The sequence below is a fragment of the Pantherophis guttatus genome, chromosome 4 (genome assembly GCF_059756535.1).
Source record: "Pantherophis guttatus breed Tessera chromosome 4, ASM5975653v1, whole genome shotgun sequence".
NCBI lineage: Eukaryota > Metazoa > Chordata > Lepidosauria > Squamata > Colubridae > Pantherophis > Pantherophis guttatus.
In genome coordinates, this window is record NC_142066.1 from 49,061,658 (window position 1) to 49,082,309 (window position 20,652).

Here is a 20,652-nt window from a genome sequence, read left to right on the forward strand (position 1 = left end):
TCTGCTGACTGCCAATTGCCAGCAGTTCGGCATTTCAATTCTCACCAACTCAAGATTGACTCACCCTTCTCCCCTTCTGAGATTGATAAAATCAGGACCCAGATTATTGGGGGCAACATGCTGATTCTGTAAACTGCTTAGGGAGGACTGTAAAGCACTGTGAAGCGGCATATAAATCTAAGTGCTATTGCTATTACATGCATGTTCTGCTTCTGTTGGCTATTATGGAATCAGCATTCCGGAACACTGAGTTTGTAATTTAGTCCAGCACAGTTTTTATTTATTTATTTAAAATATTGGTTGATTACCTCCATTGTGAGACTTTAGGTGGTGCACAATATTTTAATTTTTTAATAGTTGATGAAACAAATATCAACCTTTTTTTAAGGATAAAAATCTGAGAGCTCATATTGTTCAAAATAACATTAGAAAATTTGACTTGACTTCTTCCTTGCTTGCTCGTCTTCTTCTGCTATTAAATAAATAAGGATTAGTATTACAAAAGATAAAAGTGAAAACATGTATCCATGGGGTGTGTGTGAGAGAGGGGGGGGGAGAGGGGAGGAGAGAGATGTGTGCAAATACCATGATTTACATTTTTGTGACAGATGTAAGAAAGCATGAAAATAATAACATTAGCCAGATAACATCAGAGCCATTGCTGTGGATACATTGAATCAAATAAGGCAGGCATTACATCACTGAATTATATTCCCATGACAAGACATGGCTTTTTCTATGACATTATGTGTCTAGAATGCCTCTGCCTACATCTTCCTTACTGACTTTTAGGAAGGCTATACAACTGTTTTTGAATTGGAATTGTATTTTTATTGTGTAAACTTAGTTTATTATGAGAAAATCAATCAAATGGATAGAAATTATTTATTAAATAATAATGTAAAAATAATACAAATAGAATTTTCCTATCCATAAACATAATACTTGGACATACTAAATATTACTAATAATTTGAACTTAGTCATATCTGCCATCCTGCCCTATAGCTTGTCAGGCTATAATCTTAATGTAAAATGTACCAGCAAAACCAATGAACACCATTTGTTTGTATGCTCATAAATTACTAAATGTTGATTATTAGGCCACAATGAAGCTTCTGAAAACCAATAAACCCTTCAGTATTATATTCCTCAACAAAAGCTATTGGTCATGAGGCTAATATTTAAAAACAAATATAAACTTTCTGCTGAGTAGTGACAGGTTTGAGTGGTATTATAAATGTGAGAGGACAAGCATGTTATCAATATTAGCCAATTTGTATTCATATTTTCTGATCTAAGAGTGATAGACAAGCATGTTTAACATGCATGCAATCTTTCTATGGACAACTTTTTGTGCTTCTCTAAGTTCACATGGGTACACACAATAAAAGGGCTGCGTTTCTTGCTAAGAGAGAAGCTTCCAAAAAGAATTCTAACAGGTTTAATGAGTTAAATCTCTCCAGAAAAGAGCCTTGAGGAAAAGAAATAAAAAACCTGAACACTTTCAGAGCAAATGTCATCATCTATTTTAGACAGTTGTGCCATTCATCAACCAATCATGGAGTATGATCAAGCTATTAATTACTGGCCTAATTTGTTCAGCCTCAGCTTGATTGTACTTAGTTGACCTTAGCTGGTGAGAAAGAAAGCGAGCAGGGACTATTTTAGCATTGGGATGAGGTGGGGGAATTCCAGGGCTGCAACTAGAATACATTGGGACTGGAAGGCCACACTGCTCAGCAGGATGCATGTATATAATCAATAAATATTGAGCCTGATTTGAGAGTGTCATTTTATTTCCTTTGCACCTTTAAAATTATTTCCAACCCAATGGGAAGTTGGAAAGAAATGATGTTGGAGGAGTTTAACTTCTCTTCATCCCAGTAATAACTGTGAAATGAGAACAGCACCAAATTTAAGCAAAGCTGGTAAAAGGACAATCAAGATCAAAGACAGAGCAGATCTGACTGGAGACTACAGAGAAAATTGGAAAAAAAAAGTTCAATACTTCTCTATGGGAGAAGCAGTTGGAGAGCAGCTTGTTAATTTCTAAGCCCCTTTCCCATCTGTTAGAGCACACAGAGTCGAGCAAATGCAGTTTGTCCTTTACACATACTTGCACACATAGATACAGCACTAGTGAAAACAGAAGAATACAGACAAAATTCATATTTACACACCCTGATTATACTTCCTATAATTCATACACTTGGAAGCAACCTCACAGTACACACTTTAATGGTGTCTACATACCATGGTATACACAGAGACAGGCTGTATGCCACACCCTGGTTGTTTCATGAGGAGAAAATGCACACACCCCAACATCTCCCAAAGGAAAATACAGATGCCTTCTCTGGCCTCTGCTGGTAAAAGGGTTGGAAAGGATTCAGATATCCTGCTCAGCAGTTTCACTGCCTTGTTTCTTAAGGAAGTGCTAGTTGTCTGATTTTGCTGCCATCTATTGCTCATGTATTGCAATTGCATCTTTTCTCTGCAGATTCTGTTATTGTACTGCACCAAGCACAATATTTGAGGTATGTATTAACTAAACCTGTAGGCTATTCGCTGCATGTAGGGTACCCCAACCCAAAGCATTCAACAAACATACTATGCTTCCTCATCCTGGCTCAGAATTCTAGTATTATCACTACAAATTAGAATAGGTTTTCTAGGTTTTCTATAAAAATACTGAAGGCAATACATATGGTATTACAGAAAACTTTCATCTAAAATAGCCTTAAATGAACCTTAAACATGTTAAATAGCAGCCCTATTCCACAGAGTGGTCTTGGTGCTGCAAAAGGGGGAAAAATCTTGCTCTTTGTGTCCACACATTCTGCTTCCAAAAATAGGTAGACATGGATCTGGAATAGGGATTCAAAATGTAAATCTCTAAGGCTGGATTTGTCTCGTGTGTTATGTCCACCTGTTCCTACATGCTTTCCAGCAAAGATACCTTTATCTTTGTATTATTTTGCTCATCTCCTAAGGATAAGTTCTTTTGGGCAACTTTTTCTGTTGCTATATTTATTTTCCCTCTTCTATGCCTAGTGTTTTGTAGCACATATGTATAGAAAAAAAGTCCTGGAGCCTAGGGTTATCAGAGTGAACCAAGATCCTTTGCTGTTGGAAGAGAAATTTATCAGCTCACCCCATCTATATATAGATGCTAATCAGAGTGATATTGTTCTTAAAGCAACAATGTCTTCCACTGATATTGAGATGCTGAGGGATAGGGTGAGTTTGGAATGGAAGGTTGTATTTTATTTGCACGGATTCAAGAGTTTTGAGGCTGGAAAGTTGACAATGGGGCATGACTGCCCAGTGGCATAGTTATAGCAAAGTCCAGTAAAATCCCTCAATCTTCCCCAGAAGAACAGATCTGGATCCTAGGAGAAACAAGTCTCCAGCTTTTGCACCTGAACCAACTCCAATCTGGCACAGACTACAAGGCTGTTACATCATTCTGTCCAACAATTATTCCTTTAAAAGAATAATTGCACTTCCTGCAACAAAACTTTTTATTTCTGAGAAAAAAATATTTGAAAGCAAAAGTAAACTCTGGTTTTATTCCTGTTGGAGTGATGGTACTTGTTTTAAATAAATTTCAAACAGGAAATAGTGTGCAGAAATCATATTTGCAAATTAGAGTGTAACAATAATAAAGCACAGAACTGTTTGGGGATGGGTGGGGGTGGGACATGATGTGAACAGTGCCAATTGTATCCTTCATCTTGAAAGGAATAGTCCTCTACATCAGTGTTTCTTATCCTTTGTAGCTGGAAGATATGTAAACTTCAAGTCCTTAAATTTCCTAGACAGCATGCTTGCTGCGGAATTCTGGGAGTTGAAGTTCACACATCTTACAGTTGCCAAAGTTGAGAAACTCTGGTCTATATGGGTGACTAACAACTGAGATACTTCACTCCAGAATATAAATTTCCCCAGCTGCGCCATCATTTTTTTCCTTATTCCTTGTCTGTGGTGCTTGCTTCTCTTTGCTTGTTAGCAGTGGCAGCTCTGAATTGCGCTAAAAGACATACCCAAAACATTTCTATTTGCATTTAACATTTTTAGAATACAGTATATGATTTATGGCCAGTCATTGAATATATTTACATACATTTTGTTTTATTGTATGTTTATAGAGTATGGCAGTTATCTTTCATAAAATATGTATAAGTGCTATCATACATTGTCTGGGACAGCATGAGGTAAGTGTGAGCTATGAATCAGCTGCTCCTTTGCTTGGCTTCAGGCTGGACCTAAAATATTATTTTCCTCAGCATTAGGCACAATTAGATGAAAAAGGAAAGCTAGGCTCTTCCATTTTGAATAGGGCCTGATTTCTGAGTGTTTAAAGTGATCATGATTTGCCCTTCTTAGTGATTTAAAAATGCTAATTAAAAGAATACATCTCCTCCTCATATTAATTTTTTAGGTCTCAAAAGGAAGCAAATTGTTTTCTTCACAGTCCTTCAATGAATCTTGGTGTGAGTATGGCTGGCCTTTATTTTACTTGCCTCTCTACACTATTGTAATTATGAAAACTGATGAGTTAGCATTTTGATAAAAAAATGCTGGGAGATCTGAACTAAACACTGCCATCTCCTGTTCTTAATGAATTCTAAAATGGAGGGGAAATGACAGAAGAATTCCAGTCTGAATATCTCCCCACCAGCTTTTAAAAGACTATAAGAGCTGTTTTAATATGGGGTGAATTTGAGTTGCTGTAAAAATTTCCTGTGTTTCTGCATTTGAAGCTTTCTTCTCAACAGATTCGGCCAATTAGAGCAAAAAGTTTGCTGTGACAGACAGATGTAAAAAGGGCAGGTGTTTTTCGCTCCTTGAATTGACCAATGAAAGAGAGAGGGTGGGATTTTCTGAATTCTCATTGCTCACCATCTTGTTTGCTCTCTGGTGACTGGCCTCAGGAAGCCCTGGGAAGGAATAAATAAGATTATTGTTGGGTACTAGAAGCAGAAACTACATTAAGAACAGAACTCAATTTATCAAAGCTGTTTTAAAACCTTTAGAAAAGGAAATTGTTAGGCACAAGTACCAGAAACTACATTAAAAACAGAACCTCCCTCCATAAGTAATTACAGTGGTGCATACCCTTACTCGGATTTGAACTTGGGCTGCCTGCATATTAGGCAGTTGTATTAACCTCTGAGTCATAAGTCCTCCTCCCTTCATCAGCTTGAGCCAGGGGAGAGATTAAGTGTTTTTCTGTCGAATACCTGCTCTATTCCAATATGTGGGAGGGAGCATACTGCTTCCCTTTCGCCTTTTAGCTCCAACCTCTGGAACATCATGCCTCACCCCAGTGGTGAGATCTGCACCCACCCTTTTGGCCTTCTGAAAGGGCCTGAAACAGAAGATTCTGCCAAGTGACTTGGGGCCCCAATAAGTGCATGTCATTCTGGAAGTGGTTAATGGACTAAGATGAGAATCCACCACTTTCCTGTGTGTATCTTGCTCCCTTACTTCTCATCTTTGGCAATTTTTAAGTCAAATTTATTTATTTTTATTTATTTATTTATTATTGAATTTCTATACCGCCCTTCTCCCTGAGGACTCAGGGCGGTGTACAGCCAGAATTAAAAAAAACATGCAGGACAAATATCAAAAAACAATTAAAATATATATAAATTTGGCCCAATTAAAATTCACTACCCATTAAAATATTTAAAACATTTAAAAAACATTTAAAAATTTCTTCTTAAGCCAGCCCGGCTTGCTTGAAAAAATGGGTTTTAAGGGCACGACGGAAGGCACTGAGGTCCTGGATTCTCCTTATCTCTGGGGGGAGCTGATTCCAGAGGGTAGGTGCCCCCACAGAGAAGGCCCTCCCCCTGGGGGTCACCAGCCTACACTGTTTGGCTGATGGCACCCCGAGGAGGCCCTCTCTGTGGGAGCGCACGGGTCGATGGGAGGTCGTCGGTAGCAGCAGGCGGTCTCGAAGATAGCTAGGCCCTATGCCATGGAGCGCTTTGAAGGTGATAACCAGCACCTTGAAGTGCACCCGGAAGACTACCGGGAGCCAGTGCAGCTCGCGCAGGAGCGGTGTTACATGGGAGCGCCATGCTGCTCCCGTCACTACCTGCGCTGCTGCGTTCTGGACCAGCTGGAGCCTCCGGGTGCTCCTCAAGGGGAGCCCCATGTAGAGAGCGTTGCAGTAGTCAAGGCAAGAGGTGACGAGGGCGTGAGTGACTGTGCACAGGGAATCCCGATCAAGAAAGGGCCGCAACTGGCGAATCAGGCGAACCTGACAAAAGGTCCCCCTGATTACAGCCGAGGGATGTTCCTCCAAGGACAGCTGCATATCCAGGAGGACTCCCAGATTGCGAGCCCTCTCTGTGGGGGCCAACGACTTGCCCCCAATAGTCAGTGATGGAGTCAACTGACTATATCGGGATGCCGGGAACCACAGCCACTCAGTCTTGGAAGGGTTGAGCTTGAGCCTGTTCCTCCCCATCCAGACCCGCACAGCCTCCAGGCACTGGGACATCACTTCACGGGCATCGTTGGGGTGGCCTGGGGTGGAGATGTACAGCTGGGTGTCATCAGCGTACTGGTGGTATCTCACCCCAAAGCCACGGATGATCTCACCCAGCAGCTTCACATAAATGTTGAACAGAAGGGGCGAGAGGACCGATCCCTGCGGCACTCCACAAATGAGAGGCCTCGAGGTCGACCTCTGCCCCCTTGCCAACACAAACTGCGACCAGTTGGAGAGAAAGGAGGAGAACCACCGTAACACGGTGCCTCCCAACTCTTCCAGCCGGTGCAGCATGATACCATGGTCGATGGTATCAAAAGCCGCTGAGAGGTCTAATAGGACCAGAACAGAGGAGCAACCCCTGTCCCGAGCCCTCCAGAGATCATCAACCAACGCGACCAATGCCGTTTCCGTGCTGTGCCCAGACCTGAAACCCGACTGGAACGAATCTAGATAAGATGTTTCCTCCAGGAATTGCGGAAACTGTTGCGCGACCACACTCTCAACAACCTTCGCCATAAAGCGAAGGCTGGAGACAGGACGATAGTTGGCCAATATTGCCGGATCCAGGGACAGCTTCTTGAGGAGAGGCCTCACCACCACCTCTTTCAGGGCAGCGGGGAAGTGACCCTCACTCAACGAAGCATTAATAACGCCCTGGAGCCAGCCTCGTGTAACCTCCCGGGAAGCCAGTACCAACCAGGAGGGACACGGGTCCAGTAAACATGTGGCCGCACTAAGTCTCCCCAAAATCCTGTCCACATCATCAGGAGTCACAGCATCAAACTCCTCCCAGATAACATTCTCAAGACTATTCCTCGTCACCCTGCCCCGATCTACCCAGTCAGAGTCCAAATCCCCCCGGATCTGAGCGATTTTGTCATACAGGTATTGTCCGTAATCCTCCGCCCTGCCTTCCAAGGGATCCTCCCGCACTCCCAGATGAAGCAGGGAGCGGGTTATCCTGAACAGGGCGGCCGGACGATTCCCTGATGACGCAATAGAGGCGGAAAAGTAATTAAACTTTGCCGTCTTTATCGCCACTAGGTAGGCCTTAATATGAGACCTTACCCGTGTTCGATCAGATTCAGCGAGACTGGCACTCCAACCACTCTCCAGGCGCCTTTTCTGGTGCTTCATTTCCCTCAGCTCCTCAGTGAACCAAGGTACCGCACGGGATCGGCACCGGGTCAGAGGCCGCAAAGGCACGACTCGGTCCAAGGCCCCACCAGCCGCCCGGTCCCAGGCGGCTACCAGCTCCTCGGCCGAGTCATGTGCTAGAACCTCAGGAAATGGCCCAAGCTCCGTCTGGAACCTCTCAGGATCCATCAGGCGCCTGGGGTGGATCCATCTAATTGGATCCGCCTCCCTGCGGCGCGGGGAAGTGGTTCGAAGATCCAGGCGAAGGAGTGAATGGTCTGTCCATGACAAGGGTTCCACGTCTATATCCCCAATAACAAGACCACTCAACCACTGGCCAGAGACAAAAATCAGATCCATAGTGTGACCTCCCTTGTGAGTAGGGCCATGAACTAACTGGGTCAGGTCCATGGCCGTCATGGAAGCCATGAACTCCCGAGCCACCTCAGACGTTTCACCAACGGATGGCAAGTTGAAATCACCCATGACTAAAAGCCTGGGTGTATCTACTGCCACCGTGGCTATCATGTCAAGTAGCTCAGGTAGGGCTGTTGCCACGTGGCAGGGAGCCAGGTACATAAGCAACAAGCCCATCTGAACCCCACGACCCCACCTCACAAGGAGGGACTCACATCTGGCTATCTGAGGCACAGTGGTCTCCCTAGGACCCAGATCCTCGTTAATAATAACCGCCACCCCCCTCCCCTCCCCTGGGCCCTTGGCTGATGGAATGCTCTGAAGCCTGGTGGGCACATTTCAACCAGAGGGACACCGCCCTCCGGGCCCTACTATTTATTGTTTTAATGTTTTATTTGGATTTTTTATTGATTGTAAACTGCCCAGAATCACCTTAAGATGAGATAGGTGGCATAAAAGTTTAATAACTAAATAAATAAAACGTGAGAATCCCCACAACAACCCTGTGAGCACTTTGGGCTGGAAGAGCAGGTGATTGGCCAAAAATCACACAGTAAGAGTCATAGCCATTTGGATATTGGTCTCCCCAGTCTCAAACTCATTTCTTATTCACCATGCAACATTGGTTTAGGATATCACAACACAGAAATAATAGGAATACAAGTCTGCTATGTAGAGAAAAAAAACACTTACTGAAAGAAGGGAGTGACAATCTACTTCATATTGTCACTAAGGAAACCCATATTTTCTGAACTGGATTTGAGGGATATCATCACTACTTGTTGATAATGAATGGATTCTCCAAAATAGTTCATTTCAATGCAGTTAATTTGGCATTTTTCCCAAGTACGGTTATATTTTATTACCTGTTCTAAATTGACAATTCTTCCAACATAACCCAATACTTAGCTTGCAACTTGAAATGCAAATACTGCCATGCAATTCCATATTCTGCCCTTGTACATTTTACATTACTCTGTCTTTCATCTTGCTTGCAGAAATCTTGGATAAGCAGAGAAATGGATAAGGAGAAACAAAAAGAATATTACTTGAATGATCAGAGACCAAATTTAGTAATACTTTATAACAGGAATAATTTATGGCCTGTCACTGTTTCAGTTTAAATATATTTGTTAAGTACTCATTTAATGGCTTAGATAAAGCATATTTTAAAAAAGTAATATCAAAATAAATGCCTCCTTGAACTTGCATGGCATACGTTGTGGAATTTAACTGCATTTAAAGCTACTTCCTCTTGAAATTACCAGATTAGATTTTTTTTTAAAAAAAGCACAGCTAAAAGTGGCTTTCTATCATTAACTATAGCCCAGTAAATAAATTAGGGTTGTCTGAGATTTTTGAATGCACTAAGCCATTAACTATTACTCATAATCTATAATGGCTGCCATAAACAAGCCAATTATATTATGGATTAAGTCAAACTTTTCCAATGTGGGATCTTCCAAATGTGTTCAGACTCCAGCTACCATAATTACCTGCAGAATTGTCAGGTGGCATGAATGATCTCGATATCGGGGATATAGTGACTGAACCCTTGTCGTGGTCGGATCATTCCCTCCTTTGCTTTGACCTTCGAACCACCACACCCCGCCACAGGGAGGCAGAACCGATGAGGTGATTCTGCCCCAGGTGCCTGATGGACCCGGATCGGTTCCAGATGGAGCTTGGGCCGTTTCCTGAGGCTCTGGCTCACGGCTCGACCGAAGACCTGGTGGCTGCCTGGGATAGGGCGGCCACTGGAGCTTTGGATCGGGTCGTGCCTTTGCGGCCTCTGACTCGGCGCTGATCTCGCTTGGCTCCTTGGTTCACCGAGGAGCTGAGGGAGATGAAGCACCATAAAAGACGCCTGGAGAGCGGTTGGAGGGCCAGCCGGTCTGAATCTGACTGAACACTGGTAAGGTCTCATATTAAGACTTACCTAGTGGCGATAAAAGCGGCAAAATGTAACTATTTTTCCGCTCTTATTGCATCATCAGATAATCACCTGGCCGCCCTGTTTAGGGTGACCCGCTCCCTGCTCCTTCAGGAAGTGCGGGAGGACCCCTTGGAGGGCAGAGCTGAGGATTTTGTACAGTATCTGTATGATAAAATCACTCAGATTCGGGAACACCTGGACTCCAACGGGGTAGATCCAGGGAAGAGGATGGAGGCAGGTCTTTAGAATATTATCTGGGAAGAGTTTGATTCTGTGACTCCCGAAGATGTGGACTGGATACTGAGTAGACTGAATGCTACCACATGTTTATTGGACCCATGTTCCTCCTGGTTGGTGCTGACCTCTCGGGAGGTTACACGAGGCTGGCTCCAGGGGATTATAAATGCTTCCTTGAGTGAGGGTGTCTTTCCCGCTGCCTTGAAAGAGGCGGTGGTGAGACCTCTCCTCAAGAAGCCTTCCCTGGACCCGGCAGTGTTGGCTAATTACCGTCCAGTCTCCAACCTTCGCTTTGTTGTGAAGGTTGTTGAGAGTGTGGTAGCATGACAGCTCCCTCAGTACCTGGATGAATCGGCTTATCTAGATCCATTCCAGTCGGGCTTCAGGCCTGGGTATAGCACGGAAACGGCATTGGTCGCATTGGTTGATGATCTCTGGAGGGCTCGGGACAGGAGTTGTTCCTCTGTCCTGGTCCTATTAGACCTCTCAGCGGCTTTTGATACCATCGACCATGGTATCATGCTGCACCGGCTGGAAGAGTTAGGGGTGGGCGGCACCGTGTTGCGGTGGTTCTCCTCCTTTCTCTCTGACCGGTCGCAGTCTGTGTTGGCAGGGGGGCAGAGGTCAACCCCGAGGCCCCTTGTATGTGGGGTACCACAAGGGTCGGTCCTCTCGCCCCTTCTGTTCAACATTTATGTGAAGCCGCTAGGTGAGATCATCCGTGGTTTCAGGGTGAAGTACCATCAGTACGCTGATGACACTCAGCTGTACATTTCCATCCTGGACCACCCCAATGATGCTCTTGAAGTGATGTCCCGGTGCCTGGAGGCTGAACAGATCTGGATGGGGAGAAACAGACTCAGACTCAACCCATCCAAGACCGAGTGGCTGTGGTTTCCGACATCCCGATATAGTCAGTTGGTGCCATCACTGACTATTGGGGGCGAGTCGTTGGCCCCCACGGAGAGGGTCCGCAACTTGGGTGTCCTCCTGGACTCACAGCTGTCTTTAGAAGGGCATCTGACGGCTATGGCCGGGAGGGCATTTTATCAGGTTCGCCTGATTCGCCAGTTGCGTCCCTTTCTGGATCAGGACTTGCTAAATATGGTCACTCATGCCCTCGTCACTTCCCACTTGGACTACTGCAATGCTGTCTACATGGGGCTCTCCTTGAGGAACACGCAGAGGCTCCAGCTGGTCCAGAATGCGGCCGCGCAGGTGGTTATGGGAGCAACGTGGTGCTCCCATGTGACCCCCCTCCTGCGCGAGCTGCACTGGCTCCTGGTGGTCTTCCGGGTGCACTTCAAGGTTTTGGTTACCACCATGGCCTAGGACCGGAGTATCTACGAGACCGCCTTCTGCTACCAGTAGCCTCTCACCGACCAGTATGCTCCCATAGAGAGTGGCTTCTTAGGGTGCCGTCGGTCAAACAGTGTCGACTGGCGGCCCCCAGGGGGAGAGCCTTCTCTGTGGGAGCACTCACCATCTGGAACGAGCTCCCCCCGGAGATACGGAGGATCACTGATCTGCGTGCTTTCTGCCGTGCCCTCAAAACATTCCTATTCCAGCAGGCTGGCCTGGCCTAACTTCTTTTTTAAATTGTTTTTACATTTTTTAAATTTTAAATTTGTCTTATAAAATTTGGGTTTTTAAATTTTCTTTTCTGGGCCAAATTATTTAATTGTATTTTAATGATTTTTTAACATTTGTATTGTATTTTATCTTTTGGCTGTTCACCACCCTGAGTCCTTCGGGAGTAGGGCGGTATATAAATTCAATAAATAAAATAAATAAATAAATAAATAAAGGCTACACTGGTGAAGAACTTGGAGTCTCAAAGAGATTTTGAGATACCCCATTAGAGCTTTGTTTAAAATTATTTATTTTATGGAATTACAATTTATTTTCAGATGAAAGGACAAATCACTTTCAAATTGTTCTTAAATTAAACTACAATATATAGTCCAATCCGAGTAGCTTTAGGAGGTGAGCTTAAGAGAGACTTTACCTTTTAAATCTGTATAAAACCTTGTGAAATCTGTGCAGTGACATCTGTATCCATTGTATACTGTTCAATGTAAAATTTCAGGGTGGGGGCAAAGTCCCAAATTACACATTGGTAAGAAATTGCAAAATAGATTTTAAAAAAGTAGACTTTAAGGGGATGGAGTTGAACATAGATCTCCAAAAATATTTTATATATTTGATGAGGATGATGTGAAACAGTTTAACTCCTTCCCCAGTATAGAGCAAAAGAAGGAAAAACTAAAATATAAAAGGTGGTAGGGCTCCTTCATGTTTAATACTATCCCTGCTGAAATTTTGTTTTATTTTACTTCTGGCACCATGAAAAATCATGGAAGTAGGGAAAACATGCAGCCTGTTTGTTCAAACAATCACATTCACAATTTACTAAATAGCTAGTGTTTGCGATATAATGAATATTGGACTGTGAAGTACGATTTAGCTTAAAATTCCAACTCAGTTCTAAAGCTGATGGGCTGACCCTGGGCCAGTTATTATCTCAACATGCTGATCCTACTTTACAGGATTATATTGAAGAATAATCCATGAGTTTATTTATTATTTAAATAAAAGTTTGGAATAAATCTGGCAATAAATATTGAAAGTTAGCAAAAATAGCATAAACAATGACAAATGAAAGGATTTACCATTATTAACTTTAGGGCATGGATGCTTCATCTTAGCAATATAAACATGATCCAAGTGAAGTGTCATGATTTTCTACTTAATAAGTGAAATTTAACTGAGTAGCTAGGCCTTCATTAAAATAAATATCTCCACATACAACTATATTTTCTGAGAAAAAAATCTCTGTGTGTTCAATAGGACTTGCATCTTAGCAACCTGATAATATAATCTTACATACATCTACGCAGAAAAGTCTCAGATGAATGTATATAGAATTATGGTCTTAAACTGCTTAATTTGGATGGATTGTTGCTTGTGTAATTATGTACATGGACATATCCATGTAATTCTTGCTATGAGTGTTCATAATTGGGATGGTATTTACTCACATACACACACATACACACAAGTGCTGGGTCTCAGTTTAAGATATTAAACATCCATTGTTCTTCTGTCTCTTGAATTTCAGACATAAATTTTGTTTAGGATTACTGCTAATTATTTTGTATGAAAAATGCTGCAAATCACCAAATTCAAGACATCTATTTCTCTACAATATATAACTATTAGAAGAAACTGAAATAGCCTGTGATCGTAACATACCTTGATGCTTTTAACTTTTCTCTTCTGCCGTTTCTCAAATGTACCAGTCCTGGACTTCAGATGGAGAGAAAGCAAAAAAGCATGCATGTTCATGTGGAAAAATACCTGACTCTGTCAAGACTGATGGCAATCATTAAAGGGCAGAAAAAGGAAACTTATTTGCTGCTGAAAAGTGCAATGCCACTGGTGCCTTTTCTGGCAAATCTTTCCTGCCAAATATCCTTGGCACCGAATCCTGGCTGCTCTCTCTTCTTGAAAGAACAACTGCTCAGGGTGAAAATGTCAAATCTTTCCCAGATGCTTTGCAGTGGTATTAAACCTGGTCATGTTCAACTCTTTTGTCCTGTGAGTTTTGTTCTTTGGCTTTCCCTTGGCTTCAATTGTGCGGAATTCTCAGATTAAGATTTGCCAGCTGGTTTCTGTTACAGGAATGCAGGCTGAGATGAGAGAGCAGGGAAAGATGCTGGAATCCAACAGCCTGGAAAATCGTGGGGGATGGGGTTACTGTTGATCCTTTAAGAGCCTCAGCTCTGTTCTGCGGTATGTTGCTGTGTTAAAGGCAGCAGGCTCTTTAAATGTAAAATATTAACTGATGGATTCCAAGCTCCGATTTGGTTAACTGATGGACTGCGTGCTGCATAGATTTCACCCCATCTTTACAAACAGACATACACACACCTTTCATCATTAGATTCTGTGTGTGTGTGAGAGAGAGAGAGTGGGGGGGGGGAGAGGGAGAGAAAGAGGGAGGGTTTTGTTTCTATTGGCTGATTCTTGCCTTCCCACCCACATCTATTCCACATCACCTTGGTGTCTCCCTAAATAAAACCAGCCCTCCTTATCGCAGCAAGGAAATCAAGCAATAGAGTTGCAATGGATTTTAAATAAACACTTCTCTCCCCCCCACCACATCATTGCCAGGCTGCTGAGAAGCACGCAGGAGGCACCTCACCAACTGCTACTGAAACGCATATACATAGCTACCTTGCCTGCTTTCTGACTCTACTGCTTCTTTCACCCCATGAGTGAGGGCTGGAGTACACAAGAAGCTGGCTGCAGGCAGAGGATAGAATTGGTACCTTTATGACCAATTCTTTCTCCATGGATTTGAAGGACAGCACCAGTGAGGGAAGCCTAGGGAGCCTTCAGCCTTCCAGCCTCCAGATTTTTGCTAACACCTCAACCCTACATGGAATCCGCCATATCTTTGTTTATGGACCTATGACTGTGCGGCGGGCTCTATGGGCTCTAGCATTTGTAGCTTCCCTGGGCCTCCTCTTGGTAGAGAGCTCTGAGCGAGTGATTTACTACTTTTCTTATCAGCATATCACCAAGGTGGATGGACTCGTTGCTAACAGCTTGGTCTTCCCAGCTGTCACCATCTGCAACTTTAATGGGTTCCGCTTCTCCCGTCTCACCACCAATGATCTGTACCATGCTGGTGACCTTCTGGCTTTGCTGGATGTGAATTTACAAATCCTTCATCCCCATCTTGCTGACCCAACGGTCCTGGCCATATTGCAAGAGAAAACCAACTTTCAGCAGCATCGAGCCAAGGTCTTCAGCATGAGTGAGTTCCTAGGGCGTGTGGGCCATGACATGAAGGAGATGCTGTTGTACTGCAAGTTCCGGGGACAGGAGTGCAGCCACAAGAACTTTACAACTGTGAGTATAAGGAACAGATTGACTTTCTTATTACCTTAATAATGGTTACGGTAACAATGGGGTGTACCTAGAATTGGTGATTATATTTATCCTGGCTTCTCTTGGTGAGATAGCAGACTTGAACTGAAGTATGCTTGGTATCTTTGTGGCAAATTTGGGATATTTAAAATGGGAAGTCAACCCAAATTAAGGAATTAAGAACTGTTTCTTGGGAGATTTCAGCTACCTCTAGTTATTGGCCTGTTCAGACCCTTGATGTAAGGAATGACAATATTCAATTGCACAGTGCTTTCCTCAAGGAAACTAGCTTATTTTGCTGTTGAATGAAGATTAGCAGCAAAGCAGTATTGAAATAGTACAGTACTTTCTGGTTGATATGGTTCATATATACCCCACTGGTTGAAAAGGACTTACAACTTAGATCGTTTTATTCCTTTCGCTCTTGGTAACAATTATTTCCCATTTCATATTAAGTTTTTTTCCAAGACTCCTACATAAGATTCTGAAACTGGATAGCTTGGGGACAATGTTTCTTTGTAGTAATTTAGTGTTGGTGATCTACCTCTGATTTCTGGTCTTGAAGAAGTGTAGAGTTTTATGAGCATTAAGGAGTGAAATGTTGAGCCTATTCCATGCTAAATATAGTGATCTGTTCTCTTTCATTTCTCCTAAATGTTGTGTAGTGGGCAAAAGATAAAGATGTAGACTGTAAAATTAGTATTGTTTCAGTTGTCATAGGCCATATGCATTCATGATTTTATAATTGCAGCATCAATTGTTGACTTTTAAGTGTGTGAATGAAGTATGAGAATAAATATAAAATATTAATATCTTGACTTACTACAACATAGTAAATACAATATTTTTCAGTTGACTTGCTTCATACATCATCCCCAGCAAATCTCCAAGTAATGGTGCAACTAAATAATGCATAAACATAGAAATTAAGTAGATCTAGGCCTGGAACTAAAAAGGAAGTGACGTGTTTCATAGCTATGGCCAGTTGCCATTAAAGATGAGGATCAGAATAAAAAAATGACTATTTAATAGGGGACAAACAAAATGAGAAGGGTACTCTTTACCGACTTTATGTCATCCAAATTTCCAAACTGGTTTAAATTTTAGTACTTGAAGTCACAACACATATAGGGGGCACTAGATTAGAGAAATGTTTTCTAAACTAATTATTTTGTCCTACTGGCTTTCTTGTGTGCTTTTTGCAGCAGTCTGAAATGGAGAAGTTAAATAAGTGAAGGTGACAGGCAGTAAATATTGGAATAAAGTTTAATTTCTTTGCTCAGACTTGTGTAAAAGTCACCAAGAGTTTGGTTTGAAAAAATGTAGTATTTTTTTTTTTTTAAATTATGAATTCCTTGTTTCTATGGCAGGGTTCAGATTAAGACATTGGACAGAAAGGAAGTGTTTTTTTTTTTTCCCCATAGGAAACTTTGTCTTAGTTACATTATACATTAAGGGTTTGGCCTTAATTAATAATAGTGCAGAATTTAGAATATATATAAGGCAAAGGCATTCATATATATCAACTTGTTATAATATATAAAACAGGAGTCCATTGTTAGAAGGTTGAGACAGAAAACAGTTTGCTTCAATAGGATAAAACTAGAAGAACCAACCCTTTAAAAAGCTTTGTTGTCTCATATAGATTTCCTTTATTGGTCCATTCTTGCCCTTCTTAATACAGTATGAAGCACATTGCTTCTGACTGCTGCAAGGCAACCCAACTATGTGCTTAAGTTACATAGTTCAGATAGATTCAGATTGTGGACTTTTTAATGTAATTTAGACTTTCCACCATAGTACCTGACTTTGGAATCGGTTATGTGATTTAAAAAAAAAAACATAGGCATTACTGACAATGGATGCTTTGTTATGGAAAGAGGATATTATACTTTTTGATGTTTGGAAACTCACTGTTGTGATGTAGACAGGATTGTAGCTATATGTTAAGAGCAAGCTGTCAGGATGAAAACTTCGGTGACAGTCATATTAATTGACAAGACACTATTTAATGGACCTTTACTGAAGAATAATATTCCAAACTGATATAAAATGATAAATTCTAAATTGTGGTCTAGAAATGGAAAGTTTATTGTTATGGATATATATTTATCAGAAGTTAATTTTCCAACATTCTTAACCATCTCTACCTTAAAAAAAAATACAAAACAAAAATAATGTGGAGGAATTGGGTGCATTTGCTTGGAAACTGCAGAGTGAGAAAGAATTGGGGAGAAATTCATGTTTTGATGTTTTCCCAGGAAAAATATGATAGCAAATATATAGGGCCTAGTTGGATAAAAAGTTTTTAGTTGCTTTCAGTGAGTAAAAGTTACCACCTGAAGAGAAACTTTAATGAAAGATCTGTTCATTCCAAAGTGTCATCAAATACATCGTCACATAAGAGATTGAAAATGTAAGATTTTAGATAGAAAATATCAGCCAAAATAACAGACCTTACCAGGTTGGTTAAATAAAATGATAACCCACTATAAATTAGCTTTATCAATATTTCTTATTTCCTACAAATTGCCGTTCATTTGGGTAAGAAATTTATTGATAGGGTTGTACCAGATAACTTTGTTGTACTTCAAGGCCATCATAACAATCTCACCATAATGGAACTGGCATACCCACCCACCCCCACTGGCTGAAGAGGCATGCTGTGGATCCCATCAATCAAGGATGGCAGGGTCTAGTTTCTCTGCTGTGACTCCTGTTTTTGGAATATCTTGCCCTGCCCCAGGGTGAGATCTGCTCCCACCCCTTTGGCCTTCTGAAGACCTGACTCTGCCAGTTGACTTGGTGCCCGACCAGGGGATTATAACTCCGGAGATGGTTGATGAACCAATAGAAGATCCCATCTCACTCCCTAGTGCATCTTGCTCCCTTCTTCCCCATCTTTAATTATGATTTGTATTTTTATTGCTATTAGAAATATCTATCTTTCATGGTTTTGTTGTTTTTAATATTGTAAATTGCCCAAAGTTGGCGAGATAGACGACAGATAAACAAACAAAATCTGATTTTTACATGGAAGATTGAATCACTTTGCCTTGAACTGAAATGTTGAAGTGAACCAATCTGATTTTATCAGTTTTTTTCAATTCAGTGGAAAGGAACTACTGTGTAGGTTTCAGAATCTCACTTTAGCATATGGACTGAAGCAGAGCAATTGCTCCAGTCAGATGCTTCAAAGGGGAATGCCACTTCAGCTTGATGCTCTGCTTTGGAGATATGCTTTAATTGAAACTTTGATTAGTTTGAAATACTCTTTTGAAGTTTGCACAGCTTTAATGACTACTAAAACATTCAAAAGCTTTTTGTTCCTGATATTTGTAAGGCTTTGTGATATATGTTTTGGAGAAGGAGCAAGTTCATTCTTACTCTATTGTGTCACGATGATGATAACTGAATAAGAAAGAGAAAAAGAATAGTACTCTCCCCAAAAGCCCTTGAATAATTTTAGATATTGTTGAAATTAAGAGGCAAAATGGTAGAAGATAAATATACCATTTTGTCTTTTTTTTTAACAGATGCTTCATTTGAGGCTTCATTTCAGTTATTTATGAATAAAATAGTTTCCTAGCCAGTGCCTGTAAAAGAAAGAAGAAAAAAAAGCAGTTTCAAAACCACTATTTAGAGGTATTTAGCCAAACCTTTATTTTCTGATTTTGAGTCAGAATATTTCTTCAAACTGTATCTGTTCTCAAACATTACACTGATTTTTAGTTTGTTCATTGGTTATTTGATCCCAATTCTGCTCTTAATCCAAACATCCTAACCGTACCTGATTTCACCTTAATAGGAAATAGCATATCTTCCCTTCTGAGTCATGGTAATGATTACGGATAGAAGAGAAGCTAACAGGGATGCTGTAATTAATTTCTTGAAATAGTTGTTGATGGAGACACAAATGGCAAATAAATTAGTAGTCATTTTGAATTATATTTACACATTGTCTGTTTATGAACATTACTTGATTCAGGCTTGAATCTCCGTTATTATGTATCCAGAAAAGCCAAGAATGATTTCAAATATGACATTACAGATGCTAGAATATAAAATTTGCTTCAGTTGAAGAACCTTAAGTGAAAAATAACTTTTCTGAGATATTTATATGAACAGCTCTCAAAAATCTAATTTTGTTCACCCTCAAATACGGTGCTATACAAAATTATTTTAATTGCTATAATTAATGCAATTATCAACCCTTCCTTTTAAAAATACAACCTTGATTCTTCCAAATCAGCGCAGCAGGCCAAATTTGATTTATTTATGCAAAGCTATTTGAAATCATTACAGTATTTAAATGACCAAAAATAAAAACCAGTTTAATTTACACTAGGTTTCCAAGTTTCCAGCACATGCAAATTGGCTGCTTTAACATATGGATAATATAAAGGGCTATTGTATTGGAATCAACACTTGTAAGACTATCCCACTAGAGCTGAAATGCCCTGTTTATGAATATCTCTCTATTTATGTGTGGAAATACTGCTTGAAGTGACAGGGTAGATAAGCCCTGAGCAATTGTATCAAGGAGTAGGAGTAGGACACTGAAGAGACAGATATAGTGGGTAGCCTGCTTTTTAGTGCTGTGAATATATTTAGTTTGTTCAAAAGCTTCTTTGATTTTTACTGTGAAAGTACTGTTTTTATGGTTCCCCCCTCATTTTGGTTTCTCTCTTTCCAATGTACACATTTTTTGTCACTTACTTGTAATGTGTTATATTTTATCTAGCACATTAGTCAGTGACCCTAATAAAGAATTAAACTACTACGAACATAAAAAATTAAAACTTATTTAATCTTTGTTTTATTGAATGAATGTGCTCTGCACTCAACTCAGTTATAGATAGTAAAAGGTTTTCTCGCATAACCTTTTATTTCTTTTCAGTAAAGATTCAGCTGAGGATGTTTTTCTAGGACCAAAAGCAGACTTCATTTAAAAGAAATGTTTACGAGTTTTTACCATTCTGATCATCTGTATGAATATCTCTGTAGCTTTGTATGCAAATTAGCATTAATGTGCTATAAAAGCAAAAACAGAAAGCCACTTTGATAAACTATGTCAATAAAATAATTTTTCAGTTTCACAATAATTGCTTATTGCAAAGCCAAACTTCCACTGATTCAAACATTCCACTTCTTATAGTAGCCAGATCTGAATATTTTTAGTCACTGTCTAAAACTCTACCTGAAATCTAATAATGGATGATATACTACCTTTGAATGGGGAAAATCCCTTAATTATCTACTTCTTATATATTACTAAAAAGCTCAGATCTTTGAATGATGTTAATTCCAAAACAAAAAGAATATTGAATATAAAACAGATGTAGTAGCAAGTTTACAGAATTAGATTCTTTTTCCTTAAAAGACACACAACTAGTAGTAGATAAAAAAAAACAACATTGTCAAATCATTGTCAAAAATTTCAGATTCGGGGCAAGGTTATTTAATGTAAAGAA

General features: G+C 40.7%; 1 protein-coding gene and 1 long non-coding RNA gene across 5 annotated transcripts in view; one reads left to right on the plus strand and one right to left on the minus strand.

Moving 5' to 3' along the window:
* Window positions 1-251: 251 nt before the first annotated feature.
* Window positions 252-14,208, minus strand: LOC117664601 (uncharacterized). Its single transcript, XR_004591112.3, has 3 exons — window positions 13,496-14,208; window positions 8,934-9,069; window positions 252-4,945 (listed from the first exon to the last, which is right to left on the minus strand). It is a non-coding gene; the product is annotated as an uncharacterized LOC117664601 (long non-coding RNA).
* Window positions 14,209-14,296: 88 nt separating this feature from the next.
* ASIC2 (acid sensing ion channel subunit 2) overlaps window positions 14,297-20,652 on the plus strand; it is a 567,697-nt gene continuing 561,341 nt past the window's right edge. For 2 of the 4 annotated variants that reach the window (XR_009622569.2, XM_060691628.2), the window contains exon 1: window positions 14,326-15,160. Coding sequence is in view for 3 of the 4 variants with exons in the window: in XM_060691628.2 (XP_060547611.1) it covers window positions 14,579-15,160 (582 nt within the window). In the remaining variant the exon portion in view is untranslated. Of the gene's footprint in view, window positions 15,161-20,652 lie in introns of all 4 variants that reach the window. The other 2 variants (XM_034415694.2, XM_087892130.1) reach the window with 2 other exon arrangements.